Raw genomic sequence first — 20151 nt, 5'->3', positions numbered from 1 at the left:
GATGCCTGGGTTTGATAACTGAGGGTTGTTATTCTGAATGAACCATCTTAATTGACATGGGCAGAGAACTGGGTGATGTGTTAGCCACACATTTCTCACCATCATCTGTGATGTTTCTGAAAGAACGAAGTGATTTCAGTAAAGTCAGACACCTTCGCATGCATAATAGTCATGTTGTTTTAATATGATAGTTGATCCTGAGATGAGGCAGCTATATTTTAGGAGTCCATAACTAAGCAGGGCCACTTTTGCTTGATTTCAAGTTGCTTCAGTGCCTGAGAGCTGATCTTTGCTTTCCATCTTGTACTCCATGTGCACCAAACTGAAAAAATACATATGCCTCTTGTCACACCTGAAGAGTGTGCATATATAAAAGTTGGCATATGTCACCTATAGTATTTGAAAGTAGCAATCCCATCACTAGGAGTATTGTAAAGGAATACATTTTTGTGCTCTTCAGCTTTGTCAAGAGTCACGTATATTTTGCATCCAGATATCTGTATTTGTAAATGTGAAATGAGAATTACCTCTGATTGATTCCTTCAACATGTGAACTAACCAAACTGAAGTGCATTTACTGACTGCATTACCACTTTGTGGAACCACTGTATTGGTTTATGGACTGTGAAGTTACAAAACTAACATTATAAATCACAGAGTATTAAATCAAACTAAAAATTCACACTTTGAAATTACTTTGTTACTCTTGAACATTCAGATTCCACCATTGCTAATTTAGTACATTTTTCAGATTCCTGCCTAAGGCTGCAATCCTGTGCACACATATCTGGGAGTAAGTCCCATTGAACTCAGTGGGACTTACTTCTGAGTAAACATGCATAGGATTATGCTCTAAGACACAAAAATTGGTGTTATGTGGGCCAGTTTTTACAAAATGGACATGCAAAGCACATCTTTATTTTCTTATCCTTTAAGTAATTTTTTGTTATTACTATTGTTCTCATGTAGGTGAGAAGCTCATGAGATATGGTTACCCAGATATTCATTTTGACACGAACTTACCCTATGAGAGAGATGCTGACCTGATGCAGACTCACATGATGGACCAAGCGATCAACAATGCAATCTCTTACCTTGGAGCAGAGGGACTTCACCCATTGATGCAGCACACGCAAAGCACAATTGCTGATGTGGCGCCTGTCATAAGTTCAGCTTATGCTCAGGTCTACAACCCTAACAGGATAGAAAGGCCGATGAGCAGAGAAACTACTGACAGCAATGAGAATAACATGGATGGCCCTATCTCCCTCATCAGACCAAAGAGTCAACCCCAGGAAAGAGAGGCTTCTCCCAGCAATAGCTGCCTGGATTCCTCTGACTCAGACAGCAGCCACGAGGACCACCAGTCCTTCCAAGGAAACCCTGCCTTAAATCCCAAAAGGAAACAAAGCCCAGCTTACATGAAGGACGACTCCAAGACTTTGGATGTCACTAAAGCATCTAAGGGCTCTTTAAAGGATAGCTACAAGGTCTTCAATGGAGAAGGAGAGCAAATAAGGGCCTATAAGTGTGAGCACTGTCGAGTTCTTTTCTTAGACCATGTCATGTACACCATTCACATGGGGTGTCATGGCTACCGGGACCCATTAGAATGCAACATATGTGGCTACCGGAGTCAGGACCGCTATGAATTCTCCTCACACATTGTTCGAGGGGAGCACACGTTCCATTAGGCCTTCTCTTCCAAAGGGGACTCCGAAGTAGAAAAACCAACAAACACTGCACATGAAGAAATACTGCACTTACAATCCCACTTTTCCTCAGATGTTGACACACCTTCTGTCATTGTTGTTGCTGTTGTTCTTGTTGCTGTTTTTTTTAATTATTGTTATTTTCGTTGTTAACCTTATTTTGTGGATCCAGTCTCACTTGGCACCAGTAGTGAGATGAGAAGGAGGGAAGGGAAGGGACCAGAGAGTAGTTCTGTTTGTTGTAGTTTTTGCTCTGAAAACTGGTGTTAACTTTTTAGTGGGAATTGAAAGGCAGTCCATTTCTGTCACAGTTTTTTTCCATAGATTTTGTAATACCCTGGGTTACTGCTGAACTCCACTAGGTGCTCTAACATTTTATCAAATGGTCAGCTTTTGGTAGATTAATAATTTCAGGTAAATACATTTCAGAGAAAAGCCCTTTCAAATATGTAGATATGTTTTAGTGTCCAGGATGGGGGGGGGGGGGATCTTATTTTGGAAAATTGTGCTGCGTGGGGTGGGGGAGGTGAGGGAGGTTTGCTATAAAGCTAACCCATATTCTAGAGATTTAGGAGCACGAGCAAATATCAATATGCACTCAGAGGTTATTTCCTGAGGTGGGCAACTTTCCTTGGAGCTCTGTGTTGTTTTTCTAGAATATAAATGAAATGTTTATGTGTAATATTGAATCATATAATAGAAGCTTGATTTTACATATGACATGACATCCTGCAGGACATTTGAGGTCCTATAATCTTATTTTACTTATCCTAACATGCACTTTTTAAAAAGAAAAGAAAAAAAAAGAATAGCTGGTATGCTCTTATGTCGTAATATTAATTTCCCAGCTTCATACAGGCACTTGGTTAGCCTTAATTAATTGGGCCCTATGGACAAAGAAAAACCTTTTCAAATCTGGTTGGTTAGGTGACTAACGATTAGGTTCTATGCATGTTTACTCAGAAGTATGCTCCACTTAGTTCAGCAGGAGTGTACTTCCTAGTAAGTATGCTTATTTTAGGAATACAAATATCAACGTTTATGTAACCAATTCTGCTGCTTTAGAATTTGCTTTAGAATCTCAGATACGCTAAGCATAAGTGCATTTTAATGATGAAATAACTGTCTATTTTTTATTTGATTTTCTGCAGTATTAACTGCTCAGCAGCCATCCAAAATGAGGCTTACAGTTAAGAAAGAACTAGGGGTAGGTCTTCTGGTGGTACACTCTTAGAGTTTCTCACGTCATCCTGCATACCTGATCTTTATTACAGTAGTTGATGATTCAAGATTGTTATTTAGGATCAACAGTTCTAGTTTACATCTGCGGGAATTTCCAGGGAATGTTAGAGCCACTTCACATGTACCAGGTTTTCTACAGAAGTATAAGAGGTAGGAAATATCTACACGTTGTGCAAAAATTTCACAAATATCTATTTTGCCAGAGGTACACATTTGCAACCACAGCCTGTAGTGCTGTGTACATATAGCAAAATAGCTACTGTCTACGTGCAACATATGTAGAGATAAATGTTGGCCCTACACCATGTAAGAAAATGATCATGTGTGAAGCAGCCTTTAATCTCTGCCTCTCTGTCTCTCAACCCCCACCCTCCCACGTTTGCAATCTTGGGTCATGATTGGGTCACTGTGTAGTTGGAGTTCAGTCAGTTGTGAATTCTGGTCACATTTTCCTAGGACCTCTTATTATTTACATGATCACTAACTCCAAAATAAAGCAGAACTAAGTCAAGAGCCCTAAATTATCCGGTGGCTAATTTCTTGAATCAAAACTCAGTTCAAAACTTCTAGGTAATCCCTTGATCACATTAGCAAATGAAAGATTAAAGTGAATTGAGAGGTTACAGATTTTGGGTTTTTGATTGTGTAAATTGTGGTGAGCTAAGGATATGGATTCTGAACTTTTAATTGTATTCAATTTTTTTTTGTTTTTTGCTTAGTGATATTGGTTTGTTGTTGGTTTTTAAATCAGTGGCTACCTCACTTTTTCGTACTTAGTTCCTTTCCTAGCTTTTGGGTTGAGATTTTTGCACATCTTGCTGTAAAACTACAAAGACAGTACAAACAAACTGTGCATGCTATTGAATCAGACCAAGTACTAAGGTTGTTTCTTAAGCCTTGAGAAAACTATTTAGAGTCTTTGGTTTAACATATTTTTGCCATCCCTCCCAAAATAAACATAATGCAGTGAATTCCTTGGGCTCCAAAATATATTTGAAGAAAAAATGAATATTTGTATACCTTCTCAATACAAGATAGGAGGGCAGGTAATTATCCTGTAAGTTTGCTAGATGGTTCCAGCATTTGTCCAACCTCCAACACCATCCCTTAACATTTGTTTCTTGGTGATTACAAGTGGCAGGAGGTTTGAACCTTAAAAAAGGTTTTAGAGCAATCTTTCTAAAAACAAAAGGGCTGACTTCAGTGAGTATATTTACTTTGATCCACTTGGTCAAATTGTTGTGTTTTTTTACCTTTCCAGATAGTTGTATCTGGAACGGAGACACGTTGATTTAAAATTTCCTGCAGGAAACATGTTTATCTGGTATATTCTATGTTCTAACTACAGAGTACATTAAAACAGATTATTTGGCAGTTCCCCAGCATTAAGGTGCCCTTCTGCAGAAGCTACTGAAGGTTTAATTAATAAACTCATCTAAAATACAAGTAGAAATATTGATGTAATATGAGAGTTCCTAAGCAGGAAACCTTGGGGCAAAATTGTTAGTTTTTTTTTCGCATTTTCATGCCCGAAGGAATGAGTTGCACCTGACTATGTCTGTCCGCCAGCAGTACAGACATAGTTGGTGTAATGGATTCTCCCTTCCCTCAGTCTCCTGTGCACACACCAAATCTCCTCCGGAGGGAGCAGATTTGGGAGGGGAGAGCTGGAGCAGTATGGGGGAGGAGGGGATGTCAGAGAGACATTTTGTTGCTCTCACACTGAATTGCCAATCTGCTTTTTACCCCAGGTGAACAAGGCTTTAAAAAAGGTCTGGAGGTTTCGGGGGGGGGGCACTATCTTTCAAAGTAGCGCAGAAAAAGGGGTACATGAAACATGCAGATGAGCCCCTTGGGATTCCAAGTTTTCGCCATCTCACTATGTCTTTGTAGTTTGCAGTTATGGTACAGAGACAGAGCTCAGGAAAGCTTATCTGCCACTTCCTTTTATTCCTTCTTGCTTTCTGTTGTACTGGTCACATTCTAAATGGTAACCCTTTCCACAGTTATAACAACTGAGATGCTTCCATGACTGAAGGGAGCTGTTAAAAAGAAAACACTGTTCAGATTTAATGCTATTAAAAGTAATACTGTGCCCAGATTGAACCAGCTGCACTTCTCGTTGCATGGTGTGATATACCCCTGGACAGCTGCGGGAAGACCTTTTCAATAGCCCCTCACAAAAGAATCCTTTGGCAAGCCCGACTTCAGCATAAAAATGCCCATACTTTTCATTTCCCATGGAAATGTGAACGTACAAATCGGCATCCTTAAGGGGTTTCATAAGGGCAGAATCTGGAATCCTGAATAATAATATTTGGGCAAATATTCACAGGATGTGACTGTGTGGATATCAAAATGGCTAATATGAGGCAGGTGAAAAAGTGGCATTCCTGCCAATTAAGAGAGGAAAGCAAAATTATGCTGGGAAAGATAATTTCTCTAGAGAGGCATAGCTTTGTGTAGTAATTAGTTTTTAATGAGCAAAACTATTTGCTGAAGAAAAAGCAGTATTTGTGATATTGGTCTTCCTGAGTTAGTAATCTGTGAAAACCTTTATTGCATGTAAGATCTGTCAGAAAATCAATACAATGTTCTGGAGACACCTGGGTGCAGGAATCCTTCCTGTGCCTTATAGACATCCAGCCTCCCAATTGGCTGTCCTTGGCTCTATGCAGATGCTGATTTAGCCAAAAATTGACTAGCCCATCTTAGCTCCAGTCCCTTTTTCTCATTTGGGTATGGGAAGGATTTAGAACAAACAGATTACAGCTTTATAAAATGCAGGTATCCTGACACCTTCTCCACATAGAAAAATATCAGTATATTATAAATCTGCACAGTGGTAGATAGCTAACAGTGCAGTCCTATGCATGTCTACTTAGAAGTAAGAACCACTGAGTTCAATGGGGCTTACTCCCAAGCAAGTGGCTATAGAATTGCAGCCTAAAACTCTGAAAACTTTAGGATGTCCACAAATATTTTAACCCTCTTGGAATTCATTACCAAACCTACAAGTTTCATGGAAGACATTTGTGAGTACCATATAAATTGGATGTTTGTGGAGTCTCATACAATGCCTAGATAATTATGCCCTTGTTCTGAAATTGATCATACAATTTCTACAGCCCGATTAAGGAGTAATTTACCATTTCTGTTATGTTTTCAGGCTTTTCTTGGTATTCATTTTAATCATGTGGGTGGGCAGGGAAGTTGTCTCTCTCAACAAGTATTTAATAGTATGTTTTCTACAGGGAAAGCTTGGATTATAATGATATTCAATATTTCTTATAAAATACTATAGTATATTGATTAGAACAGTGTGAAGTATTATTGTAAGAACAATGATCAAAGTACTTGAGTTGGTAACTTTGAATTCTGCTTTGTTTTAATAAGGCTGCAGTCCTTAAAAACATCTTGGAATAGTTTGAGGGAAGGGTCAGTAAGCCCTGTGGCATGGTTAATGGTGGAAACGTATCAGCATATCAAGTGAAATCTTTCAGTATGATCAGAATAAGGGTGAAATAAATTATTGGAAAAAATAATTTGAATTTATAAAGGAGAGCTCATCAATATGAGATAGCAAGATTATTTCAAAAACTGATATTATAGATAATTTTTCTATGGATTCTTTCAGATTGAAATTTGGGGATCTCTGGCAGTTTTCAAGAAGCAAGATCAAAATTTTACCATCATAATTTAAGTTTCACGAATTACCTAGTATTCACATCCAGGGGTGGGGGGAATACATTGTGAATTTGGAAGAACTTAATTTTTAAAAAACAATAACAGTTCTGCTTTGAAACTGGACAATCAGTCAGTTTTCTAACTCTGGCGTATTTTTGTTACGGCAGTAAAAACGCTCAGTTGAAATAAATGGAGATCCTTAATTTGATTTTGATTGGTTGGTTCCTTTTTAATTTGCCCATTTAAACCTCATTTCATGAAAACTCTTGAGAAAAAAAAGTAGGTAAATTCCATCTGAATAAAAACTTCGGATTAGCACAAACCTGAAGTAGGTCTGTTTAAAGTAACTTAAAAGGCGGCTTAGAGTTACAAAAATATATTTCTTTACTTTGCTAATTGGAACTTGGCTGTATGAATGGGCAATATTCCCTAAAGCAGTGGCTTTGGCACTTTAGGGAATCCTTTCTGCACTGAATCACCTGCCAAGAAGCTAATTTTGTATGCCTGCCCAGAACCCATGGATTCTGGCCTGAGGCATGTTCTAGAGCTGACCTCCCCAACCTGGTGTCTCCCATATGTGTTGGACTACCACTCCCATAATCATCCACCCAGCATCTGAAGGGCACCAGGTTGGGGAAGGCTGTCCTAGAGATATGTACAGTTTATATTGTGCACTGACCATGCCTGTTGAACTTCACGGCTGCCCTTCTTGAACTGAAATTGTGGTCTAGAATGCACCAAGCAACTACACATTGCAGGTGGCAATAGGCAGGGGTGGCCACACTGTCTTTCAGGGAAGCTTGTCCACTATTAATGGTCTTGAGTTGAGGAACTCCAATAACTTTCCGAGGAACTCTTCGTTTCCCCGGCCAGAACGCTGTTTGAAAACTGCTTCCTGAAAACTTCATGTTGATCTTGAATGCATTTGTAGAGTATTTCGAAGAGAGGCTCTTGTTTTTACCAAAAGTTAGATGCAACATTGCAAGAAGAAAAATGGATGTGTCTCCATGTAAGTTTCAAAGTAACTAGAGTAGAAAAGCTTTTTTAAAGCCTTTTAGTGTTATTTCAAATGATGTAGAAGACAAATATTAAAGGGTCAAAATGATCAAATTCTTTACTGTCTGATTCCTAGGTTAGTATATTACTTTAGATAAAGAATTAAATTATGCAACAATTCAAAATTGATAAACTCAAATTTCAGTTTTAAAAATATAAATAGGCATTGTGTTTAGGAACTAGTTTTGTTGCCAAACATTTTATTTCTCAAGCACAAAACTGTTTCAGCCCCTGCAGAGGGCTTCTGAGGCTCCCCTCCCCTATCCAGTTCCTCCAGGATAGCCAGTCTGAGGAGCTAACATTTCAGAAGGGGATTGGGGAAGTCTGTGTGTGAATGTGGGCTTGCTCAGACATATGTAGAAGACTCTTGGCTCCCAAAGCCTAAAAACTAATGCTCAAAACTGAAGTGTGAAGGTTGGCTTTTTGTAAACAAATTTCAAATATTTATGCAAAAACATTGTGAATTTCAGTTAAAAATTGGGGGCATGATCCAGCCCTATCCATAGGTTCTTTGAAGCCCTATTAATTTCAGTGAGAAATATTTAGGCACAGGCTTTAATTCTTCCGTGAGATTCAAGAGCAGGAGCGCGCTTTTCGTGTTTCTCAAAGAAACAAGATAAATATTTTGGTTATTTTTGTAGTAATTCAGAATTTGAAACTCTGATCAGAGATTTGATCTATTATGAAGCACTCTCAAATCTTGACCATATTCACTTTTTGTGTCACATGCAGGAGTTTTCTCTTGGTTTTTTTTGGTCCCTTCGTGTCCAGTTCTTCCTATCCTTTTTAGTTTAAAACTAGGTTAGGTTTTGTTTCCTGTAGCTTTGAGCAGTCTTGTTTTTAATTTTAATTTGTTGTCTGTTTATTGGCTGTACAGTCTGTTTACATATTTTTGTACTTGAGTGTAGTTTTGTATTAAAAAAGAAAAAAGCAGTTGATCTGATATATATATATATATATATATATATATATATATAGGTAAATAATCTTTGTAACACTTTCAGACTTAGGGTACTTAGAGATGACAGAGCTGTGGAATCGTAATACTGTATACTTGCCTTCCTTTATGTTGATTTTATTTTCTGTTTGTACATTTTTTCTTAAAATGTATATATTTTATGACAGACTTGAAACGCATAGAAAGATTTAAAATTTTAAAATATGTCATTCACCTCTCCCCACCACCACCACTTTGATGGAAGAATATGCTTTAAATGAAATGTTTTGCTACTGTTCTATTCCTGGGTAGAGTTTCTACCCCCCCCCCCCCCCGATTTGCTCTTGATCCTTCATTCTTGGACCTTAATTTTAGAACATGTTTCTAGCAGGCTTGGAGCCATTATTCATATTGTTTAGTTTAAAAAGGGGGAAAAATGTGTCAGGCTGATTGTTCCATTCATGTGCAATACTTTCCCTGAAAGTCTTATACTGCATTAATAGTCTTTGAATAATTACGTTACATCCCGACGCAAATTGGCAAATAGAGAAAGTAAATGATGAAGCCAATGTTTTAACACAGAGGTTTTAAAACTTTTTACCTTTACGGAACCTGCTCTACTTCAGTTCTTCTGCTGAGGAGCCAGCCCCTGCACATCTGCTGCAGAGCCCCTGGCACACTGCAGAGAATCCTGGGCCATGTCCTAAGGTGCACATCAGGTCTTCTGGAGCACTGGCCAGGCCTATTGGCCTTACCGTTGCCTCATCTGAACAGTGTGACCGAGAACCTGCCCAACTTTGTTCTGTGGCTGCACATTGCTGGGGAAGACCGGTGCGTAAGCCGTCCTTCAGGGATGCTGATCTGCCATTCTCTGCAGGATTCTCTGGAAAACAGGAAACCTCTGTTGTAGCATATGCTTTTGTTTGGAACAAAATGTGATGCGGTTGTTCAAAGAGAGAGGGCACAAATGGTCCAAGGCTGTACTTGCCCTAGTCTTCATGCTTTCCTGTGATGATAAGCAACAGGAGATGCTGTCCAAAAGCTGAAGAGAACTAACATTAATTTAGTGGTGGGGATGCAGTGATGGGTGTGGATGCCCCATTTCTTATTAGTGCTGTTCTCCAGAAGCGTGCCTTTGATCCATGTGGCCTCGGCAGGTTTCTTGGTAAGGCCAGGCATTTTTGTTTCCTCCTTTGTATGATTGCAATTGACTCCTTGGATATAGCACTTAACATTATTAACATCCTCCTTCCCTGAATGGGTCTGTAGGCACCCATTGAAAATGTCCTTTGGACTGAAAAACATTGGATCTGACTCAGATCTCAGCATAGGCATTTATGTCTGTGAGAAATTTGACAAGGCAGGCTTTCTCCCACCAGGACTGCTTATTTTGAATTCTACTTGCCTTATCTGTTGTGATAGGCGTTATTTTATATATCATGCTTTATTTATATAAGTAGTATATTTTAATACCTATTTCCCAATAGGTGGAATCTGCCGTGCTGTAAATATGTATTTAGGTACTGAATAAAAATCTTTGTGGAATTTCTTTGGGAAGCTGTTACGGAGCACGGAAGCCATTTCTTGGTGGTTGCTGGGGTTTGGGGGGGTGTATATGTGTGCAAGATTAACAAAGTTAACCTTATATCTTAAGCACTTGCCAAAAGAAAGATTTTTGTTTAAAAAAGCAAAGCACATTCAGAATAAAAGTCTGCTACCAGATGTTAAAGCTCTTTGGAGCAAGTTGAACATCATTGCTCAACTTCTAATCCAATGTACTCCGTGAAGATTTCCATTTCAGTTAGTAAGATTGTTTCTGGAGGAGCGCTCACAAATAATGGCTAGCTAGTCAGCTAAGCCAGCGTTTGTGGTCACGGCCAACTCCTTTGTCCCCAAAGTTTTCTGACATATGCAGAGAGCTTGGAGAGAAGTTAAGACTGAAATCCCAATTAAACATAGTAGGGAGTAAGTCCCATGAAATACAATAGCGGTTACTTCTGAGTAGACAAGGTTAGGATTGCACTGGTGTCTTCTGTCATCTGTGCTAAGTATAGAGAAGGTAAGGATCAGCAGGAATCAGTCCTACCAACTGGAAGAGACACCTGCTGTTTCTTACCTTCTCCAAACTGCAGTGCAAATTAGAGCTCTGGCAAAGCAATCTGTGTACTGCCAGGTGTCTTGCTTGCAACAGGCAATTGCCCTTGGCAAGCTGGTGAGTGGATTTGTGAATGCCTATTTTGGAGAATGGATGCTGCTACCCTGCACGAGTAAATGCAAGAGAACACAACCTCATTCCCTCCGATATTTGACACATACATCACCGAGAAAATGGTTCAGAACTGGGATTCCTGAGAGCAGTATCCAGCACTGCTACAGTGTTAGCGGAAATGAACGCTAGCGCAACGGGGAGCTAGCACTTCCTAGCACAATCAGGAACTAGTCCAAATTAGCACTTCCAGAATGGGTCAAGGCAAGAGAGCTTGCAAAAGGGAGCTCCGCTGACTTGTCCCATTCTGGATGTACTAAATCTGAGCTAGTTTCCAGGGTTGCATCAGCGTTTGTTTCTGGTAGAACAACACATTTACCACTGGCAGACTGCCAGCATTAAATACTGCCCAGAGAATCCAAAGAGTTATATGTCAACTTCAAGTTGGCTGCGGCAATTCCTGTGGTTGCAGCAGGAGGAAAACAGTGGATCCAGTTTGCATATTATCCAGATAAATAAAAAGAAAGTGTCTTGTATGGAAAAAGCTCTCCACTTTCATTGTGCTTTCAAAGCAAGTTTCTATGTGTCGCAGTGGTAGAAAGCTTCAGGAAGCAGATGTGCTACATTCTGCATCCTAAGTGCTCCATACATCATGGTTTCTAATCATGTACTTCTCCTGACCAAGCTGTACCTTACCTCCCATCACAGTCTTTTGCTAAACAGTTCAAAACTTTGCAATGGCTCCAATTTAGATTTTGTTATCATGTGATCCCCCTCCCCCCCAAAAAAGCTGGAATATTGACATCAGTTTTATTTATTTATGTAATTTATTGTTCACCTGAAATTTCATTTTCCTTGGCAGAATGTTTAGAGGAATTTGATGGGGATGAGGGAGACAGAATGCTAACAAGCCAGTTACAAGTGTTTACAAGTTAAAGAAAATGGCATTCCATGGATTTCCAGCCTGACTATATCATGATTGAATTCCAAAGTTGGATAAAATAGTCTGAAGTTATTTCTACAGGATTTGAAAGGGCTTTGGATTAGGTCTATATGGAAGACACTGTGGTATGGTCTTTACAGCAGTGGTAAACACTGGCTTACTCAGAACTGTCCTTGTTACTGCTTAACTTACTGGACAGATGGGACAATAGTCCCAGCGCTGAGGCATACTTGGGAAGAAGTGCTTTATGGTCACTACCCACCCTTTCTCTTTAGACTTGTTGGGAGAGGGGTGTCTGTTGTTGGTTGGACAGAAAGGGATTCACTATTCTCCTGAAGTGGGGAAATTGACTTATGTAGCTGCTTCCCTGCATCTGCCAGGAATGGAACAGATACATTTAGGTATAAGAGACATAGACCCAGTGTGTCCTTAGACTGGGAACCCAATGTTCTAGAACTAGAAAGTGGCAGAGCAAAAATAAAATGGAACTGCTGTAGAGTAAGGGATGCCAGTGTTGCTGTTAAAGTCTGTATACAACAACTGCTATATATCTTAGTTACTGAAATTGGGCATATTTTCCCTTTCCTTACATGCATACAAATGGTTCAGTACTTGTATGTGTGCACTGTATATGGATATGAGTGCTGAAAATGCATGAGAGAGTGTGTCTGAGTATGTATATAAACAACACAAAGCTGCAGAAACTTTGTAATACTTTGTGAAAATGATTATATTATGGACGTTTGTACTGTGCACAGCTACTGGAATTAAACGTAGGGAATCTCAGGAACAAGCATAAAATTTGTCCAAGACTTATTTCTCAAACGTGTATGTGCAGTTTTTAATTCTGTATACTATTTAATATTTTACCAATAAAAATAAACTTCTCACATGAAAGAGTTTGTTACAGAAAGTTTCTCATGTCACTGATGAGTCCCATGCATACCTATTTTGATGAACAGTTTGGACAGTGGGCAACTATTTTGCAAAAATGATGCTCATACATGATAGTCAATTTAAATGTATGAAGGGCATCAGAGAGAAATTATGTGCAATGCCTGCTCTGAGGGTGGGGGGCATGTTCCTTGGGCAAGGTACTCTCAGTGGATCCCCTCAAGAGGTGGAGGCATGCAAACTGAGAAATCTCTCATGTTGCCTTGGGTGTTCTGTGCAAAGGAAAAACAGCAGGATGTTTGGGGCAGTGGGCCCTTTGGAGAGAATTTTTGTGGGACTTGTGGGTGACAGTTCCTAGCTATGGGGTAACCCAAAAGTTATTTGGGGTTGCAGGAGCAGAAGAACTTCAAATCCTTATTGAGGCTGCTCATGCAGTGCTGCTTCAAACTTTACAGTAAGCGACTGGGAACTAGGAATATGGAACTGGGAACCAATAGGCAATTTCAGCCTTGGATCTCAATGTTAATGATGATCCATTACTGTAGCAAAAATTACAGGGCGGGCAACCAAAGCAGTCTTGGTATCAAAGCAAGGCCTGAACCCAGATTGAAAAGGATCTAGAAACTCAGTTTCATCCAAGAGTGCCTGGAGTTATATAGCAACCACCCACTTGAGCCCAGGAAGGAAAAATTAGCAACTGGCCTATCATTCTTCTGTGTTCAGGGTAGGTTTCTTTAGCAGTGGTCATACTACTGCCCCTTTTAGAGCATATGAAACTGCCACTCTCTCAAGAAGGCACTGATGAACTCCTGGATGCCAGGAGGGGCAAGGGTGGAGTTCACACAAAGTGAGCTGCACTTGTCCCAGCACCTTGCCCATGCTTTCATGCCTCAACAGCTCAAATTCCTCCAATGACACAAGATGAGATGCTGCGTATCAATATGTATCATATATTTCTATTTCAATATAATTCAAGAGAGAGAGAGAGAGAGAGAGAAATTGTAAACAATTGGATGCACATTTCAATGTGACAGTGAGTTGGCACAACTGCCTTGGCAACAGGGACACTGTGCACACACCCCTCCTGTAAGGAGCAGCCGAATAGAGGCACAATGGCCGTGAAAAAAAGGCATGAGAAAGCAGGAGGTAAGGGATTTATTGAAAACATGTTTATCCTGCACCCTGAAATGGCCATTTTCGCTGTAAAAATCCAATCTCATGAAAGTTTTGCACAGCAGTAACTAAATCCTTGTGATCATTCTGTGGTTAGTTATATACTAGTATTCCTAGGAGATGAAATGGAATATAGCTCCACAGAAAAGTGGCTGTTAATTTTTTCCATGTAAAGAAATCCGTCCCATATTCCACTGAAGTGTTTGTAAGACATTCTGAAAGAATCACACAGATTTATTGCATTGGCTTCTGGTAAAAAAAAAATACACATCTCTGTTAAACATAAACATGTCAATTCACTGTTGGCGTTTTAAAGGATAAGGATAAGAATCTAACAATATCTATTGTTGAGATACATATTCTCTGGCTTCTACATCCTCCTAATCTGCTTTTACTAGCAGATCTCTCTCTTTCTGTTTTATCCAATTTGATGTAAGAATGAGGCAACTGGCATGCAAACCATGGGAGATTGTGGAGAATTTTTCCTCAGCGGTTTTTGAGCTAAGGCTAGAGAGACAACTCTTTGGTGTTAAAACTCAGCTAAGAGAAGTCGTAGAAGCCAATGCACTAAAAGTTTTTAAACTCCACTGACACTGTATATGTTATTTAGAAGCCACGAAAACAGCTGGTGTCAACGTTAGGCATGGTTCAGCACCTGCCTGGGGCTGAGGCCCACTGACAAGAGCCCCCGAAGCTTGCTCCTCCTCTCCACCTTTGCAACCTCCTTGTTCCCCTGCCTCTCACTCTGGCCCAGACAACGGTAGTGGTGAGAGGGAGCAGCAGCAGATGCCACTGCCTACTCACTCACTGTCTGTCTGCCTGTCAAGCATGCAAGCGGTAGCAATGATGAGAGAGAGGAAGAGGAGCAATAGCAGCTGGGGACAGTGGCAGTGTGAAGGTAGAACTCACTGCAGGAGGGGGGCCCTTCAGGGTGTCTTGTCCAATGCCCTTAAAAAGCTGGAGCCAGCACTGCATAAAAATGAAGTGGGGGAACTGGTGGGCCTATTACTGCAGCAACACAAGGATCAGAGAGACAGCGATGGAACCTCTGCCTTCAAGCTCCTATTAGCCATATTCAGGCATTCTCCTTCCTGTGTTAATCAACATGTGAGGACAAGCATGCTAGCTCCACCTCCCCATGGCTGTCCTTGTTGCCCTATACAGCAAATCAGGGTTCTAAATTGTGCGGGGATCCTACACGAATAGAGTAGGCTGCCCACTTCAGAAAATATCCTAACTTGTGCAGGATGACAGAAAATCAGGGAATGGGGATTGGATGGGGGCAAAGCTTGCATGCTTGTCTTCTCTGTAGCCCCTTGCGTGTTGATTAACTCAGAAAGCAGAATACCTGAATAGGGCTATCTATCAGAAATGCAACCTGTAATTGATTCCTGCAACTACCCAAAATGTTTCTCTAATCACCTTTGTTCATTCATTTTCAGTTTCTTAGTGAGAACTTTACTGTCCTGTGGCACAAAATCCATGCGAATACCATCTTCACCATGTTCTGCATTTTAATGCATAGATAAATACTTTGGTGATTTTAGCCCTATTCAGGTGTTCGCTTACTGGGTAGATCAAACACACAAGGAGGGAGAGTGCTCCAGCCCCAGCACTCTCCTTCATCTCTCTCATTGCCTTCTATTCATGGAGGGCAACTTATCAGGCCTAGCAGGAAAGCAATCTAGGAGTAAAGATCCTAACACAATCTTTCCTTTGGTCATTTGCCACAAGTTCTTTCTCTCATTGTAAGCCAACAAAAAAATTTCCAATCTAACGCTTATCAAGATGGAAACATGGCTAGGCCTGTTCTTCTAGATAAAATGTTTTGGCTTCCAACTGCCCAACAGCTTATCTTTCATCCTAACGGCATTAACTCTAACCTTTTTCCTGATCTACAATATTTCTGGTTTTCTGTAGAATTGCAAGAAGTTATGTGTTGGAGGAAGAAGGGTGAAGAAATATAGCCTTCATTAGAACTAGATGTCTTATAAACTAAGAGGAGTGTGTCTTTACTTTAAAATGCCTACAGTCAGTGGCAAACAAGGAGTTATTTCAAGAGAAAAATGAGTGTTAGATTTGATAGTATCCATCTTGTGCTTTTGGAGGTGAGGCATGGTTTTAGTATTTGCTATAAGGCAATTTAGATACCTTAGATAGTATATATTTCACATTGACCATAGGTCATAGTAGGTCATTTACTTTGACTGTTGGGCAGTATAGAAATGTAATAAATTATATTAATAAAAACACACACACACACACACAAATGCATACACCAAAATGTCATTTAAATCTAATTTTTGTTTTAAGAATTATAAGTAATGATAACAAAAACCATTTAATCCATTATTAAAGCTTTAGTTAATTATCTGCCAACTGAAAATTTCAGCTCTAATAAAACTGGTTGCATATATTATTATGAAAAAATGTCACCAGCGTACTTAATATGATATCACATGTCTGAATTTGTGATTTCATGCTGAGTCACTTTTTATAGGCTTTTGGATCATTCAGTTGACGATCTGAGTGACTGAATCTAAGGTCCTTTCTGAACTCCATTGTGTTCCTGCCTCTATTTCTGCCTGAAGATAAGGTCTTTCTTCAAGTGGGTTGAAGCAACAAAGAGTCATGTTGCCCCTTAAAGGCTAACAGAGTTTTTATGGCATAAGCTTTTGTGGACTTGTGTTCACTTCATCAGTATGAACTGTTATCCTGAGTTGGGGGCGGGGTGTAAATATTACACACACACACATATACCCACAGCCCATTGGTTGGATGGGGAGAATTGTACGCATTGAGGTCAGAGGGAAATGAAATGCAAAAAGTACAAGCAGTGATAATTCAATTAGAACTTGAATGTGATAACACAATCATCTTAGCAATGCTGAATTAATTAACATCTATAGTGGGACAGGAAGCCATTGTTTCTATTCAGACCCAATGCAACAGGTGTGGCCCAAGCTATTTTGCTATCTGAGACAGAGGATCACCCATTTCATGTACAAAAGCCAACCAGACTGGCACTTGAATTCTGCTTTAACACTAGTGGCAGGACAGCATCCTTCACTGCACCTGAAGACACCGGCTAGCTTGGGAGGCAAAGGGCACATAGCACACCCAGAGCTCCAATACCTTGCCACTGCTCCCCACCCATTAGCATTTGCTGCCTGAAGCGAACACCTCGCTTTGCCTAATAATAGGACTAGCCCTACAATACAATTCTCCCTAACTATCCACCCACCCGATATGCATGTATGCCTGCAACTGAGGATAACACCGTATGCATCTGAAGACAGGGAGTCCAGTCTTAAAAAGCTTGTGCCATAATAAATTTGTTAGTCTTTAACAAAGATTACAAGTCTCTTCTATTCATTCATTCATTCATTTTGCAACACAGACTAACACGAATTCCATTCTGGAAACAAAAATGTGTTAGTTGTTCTTATAAATACATCATGTAATGTAATAAAGCACAGTTATATGGAAGTACTTGTTGTTTTTCAGTGGAAGAACTGTGCATAGTTGTATCTCTGCAGGAGCTGGTGGGTGTTTCATTTTATTTCATGTTACTACATTTCTATACTACCCAATAGCCAGTGTTCTCTGGGCAGTTTACCCAGTTTAAAAACCTTAAAAATACAATATTGCACATAAATATAAACAATACTTACATACAAACAAACACATAAACAGACAACTTGAGAGAGAGAGAGAGAGAGAGAGAGAGAGAGAGAGAGAGAATTTCCTCAATGATAAGAAATCTCAGGACCCATGTTGTGTTGTAGTTAGAGTGCTCAGATCTTCATATACCCCCAATGGTTCCTGGGTAACCCTGAACCAGCCATTCATGATAGGGTTGTTGTGAAGAAGAAAGGGGGATAATATACGATGTCCCCTGAGCTCTTTGAAAAATAGGTGAGATAATAATGAAATAAACTACCTCATTATGTGGGGCCACATTTATCAGAATGATTATGAATCAGATGCTTTCTCACTTCATGGTGATATTTCCCTGTAAATATTCATCACTCTTAGCATCTCAAAAACCAGTGACAATGTGACATAAGGCAAGCTAGTGTCATCATTATTAACAATGGCTCAATTCTTCAAAGCTTCTGTATTGATTTTCTGGCACAGAGCCAAGATGGCTGCAAATTATCCTGGATGGTATTCACATGAATACACAAACACTGGTGGAGATGCAGCCTAGGTTTCCTAGATATTAAGATTAGAAAATGGCTACATATACAACTCTTCTTTAGTTTATCAGGCTAACTAGGAGAGCAGCCAGGGAAGAAGGATGTTAAACAACCTTACTCTCAGTGGTTTGACACCATTTCACTCCTTTGTTTGAATGTTGAAAAGAAATAAATAGGTGATCATCCTGTAAATAATTCTGCTATTTACACAATGTTTTTAGTCAGCAAAAACAATTGCTGGTGAATCACTGGGAAATAGGAAAAGAGAGTGTGTGGCTCAACCAACTGCTGCCTTAAGTAACTATTGGCCTGAGGTGGCACATGACATTTAATATTTATTTATTTATTTATTTCATTTCTATATCGCCCAATAGCCGAAGCTCTCTGGGCGGTTCACAAAAACTAAAACCAAACAACACACAATAAAACAATTTAAAATATATAGAACATTAAAACCACAATATAACAATACAACCACAATAAAACCTAGCAGCAGTACAGGAGTTTAAAATACAGATTTAAAACAGCAAAAATAAAAATTTAGAAAGCTAAAATGCCTGGGAAAATAAAAAGGTCTTCACCTGGCGCCGAAAGGAGTACAATGTAGGCGCCAGGCGAACCTCACTAGGGAGCTCATTCCAGAGCCGGGGTGCCACAGCAGAAAAAGCCCTCCTCCTAGTAGCCACCCGCCTCACTTCCTTTGGCAGGGGCTCACGGAGAAGGGCCGCTGATGATGATCTTAAGGTCTGGGCAGGCACATATGGGAGGAGGCGATCCTTCAGGTAACCTGGCCCCAAGCCGTTAAGGGCTTTGAATGTTAACACCAGCACTTTGAATCAGGCCCGGAAATGGACTGGCAGCCAGTGCAGCTGGAAAAGTACTGGCGTAATATGAGCTCGCAGGCCAGTCCCTGTTAACAATCTTGCTGCCCTATTTTGGACCAGCTGAAGTTTCCGGACCGTTTTCAAAGGCAGCCCCACGTATAACGCATTGCAGTAATCCAGACGAGAAGTTATCAGAGCATGGATAACTGTAGCTAGGCTATCTCTGTCCAGATAAGGGCGTAGTTGGTATACCAGCCTAAGCTGATAAAAAGTGCTCCGTGCCACTGAGTTCACCTGTGCCTCAAGTGACAGTTCTGGATCCAAGAGCACCCCCAAACTACGAACCTGATCCTTTAGGGGGAGTGCAACCCCCTCCAGAACAGGTTGAATATCACCTAGCCGGGCAGACGAACCACCCACTAACAGTACCTCTGTCTTGTCTGGATTGAGTTTCAGTTTATTAGCCCTCATCCAGTCCATTACCGTGCCCAGGCACTGGTTCAGAACAGCCACTGCCTCACCTGGTTTTGATAGGAAAGAGAGGTAGAGCTGGGTGTCATCTGCATATTGATGGCACCTCAGCCCACACCTCCGGATAACCTCCCCCAGCGGTTTCATGTAGATGTTAAACAGCATGGGGGATAGAATAGAGCCCTGTGGAACCCCATGGCACAATTGCCATGGCACAGAGCAATAATCCCCCAGCACCACCTTCTGGAATCGGCCATCCAAGTAGGAGCAGAACCACTGTAGTGCAGTGCCTCCAACTCCCAACCCAGACAAACTATCCAGAAGGATACCATGGTCGATGGTATTGAAAGCCGCTGAGAGGTCCAGGAGAATCAACAGGGTCGCACTCCCCCTGTCCCTCTCCCGGCAGAGGTCATCCCACAGGGCGACCAAGGCAGTTTCCATTCCAAAACCAGGCCTGAAGCCCGATTGAAATGGATCTAGATAATCCGTTTCATTCAAGAGTGCCTGGAGCTGTCCTACAACCACCCGCTCAAGCACCTTGCCCAGGAAGGGGATGTTGGCCACTGGCCTATAATTGTTAACGTCCTCTGGGTCCAGGTTAAGCTTTTTCAGGAGTGGTCTAATTACTGCCTCTTTTAAAGCAGCAGGCACCACTCCCTCTCTCAAGGAGGAATTTACAACCTCCTGGACCCAGCCGGACAACCCCTCCTTGTTTGATTTAATAAGCCATGAAGGGCAAGGGTCAAGCACACAAGTGGTCGATCGGACTTGGCCAAGCACCTTGTCCGCATCCTCAGGCCT

The 20151-nt window shown here is 40.6% G+C and overlaps 1 protein-coding gene across 9 annotated transcripts in view; it reads left to right on the top strand.

Annotated features, from left to right (window-relative positions):
- Window positions 1–2498, top strand: part of IKZF2 (IKAROS family zinc finger 2) — a 154842-nt gene extending 152344 nt beyond the window's left edge. For all 9 annotated transcript variants that reach the window (XM_084830087.1, XM_084830108.1, XM_084830079.1 and 6 more), the window contains one exon: window positions 970–2498. In XM_084830087.1, coding sequence (XP_084686213.1) covers window positions 970–1694 — 725 coding nt within the window. In that variant the 3' untranslated portion in view covers window positions 1695–2498. The remainder of the gene's footprint in view (window positions 1–969) is intronic.
- Window positions 2499–20151: the final 17653 nt, after the last annotated feature.

The sequence above is a fragment of the Heloderma suspectum genome, chromosome 1 (genome assembly GCF_057233095.1).
Source record: "Heloderma suspectum isolate Gila_16-S chromosome 1, 16-S_ref, whole genome shotgun sequence".
Classification (NCBI taxonomy): domain Eukaryota; kingdom Metazoa; phylum Chordata; class Lepidosauria; order Squamata; family Helodermatidae; genus Heloderma; species Heloderma suspectum.
This window is presented reverse-complemented; position numbering and strand designations above follow the sequence as displayed.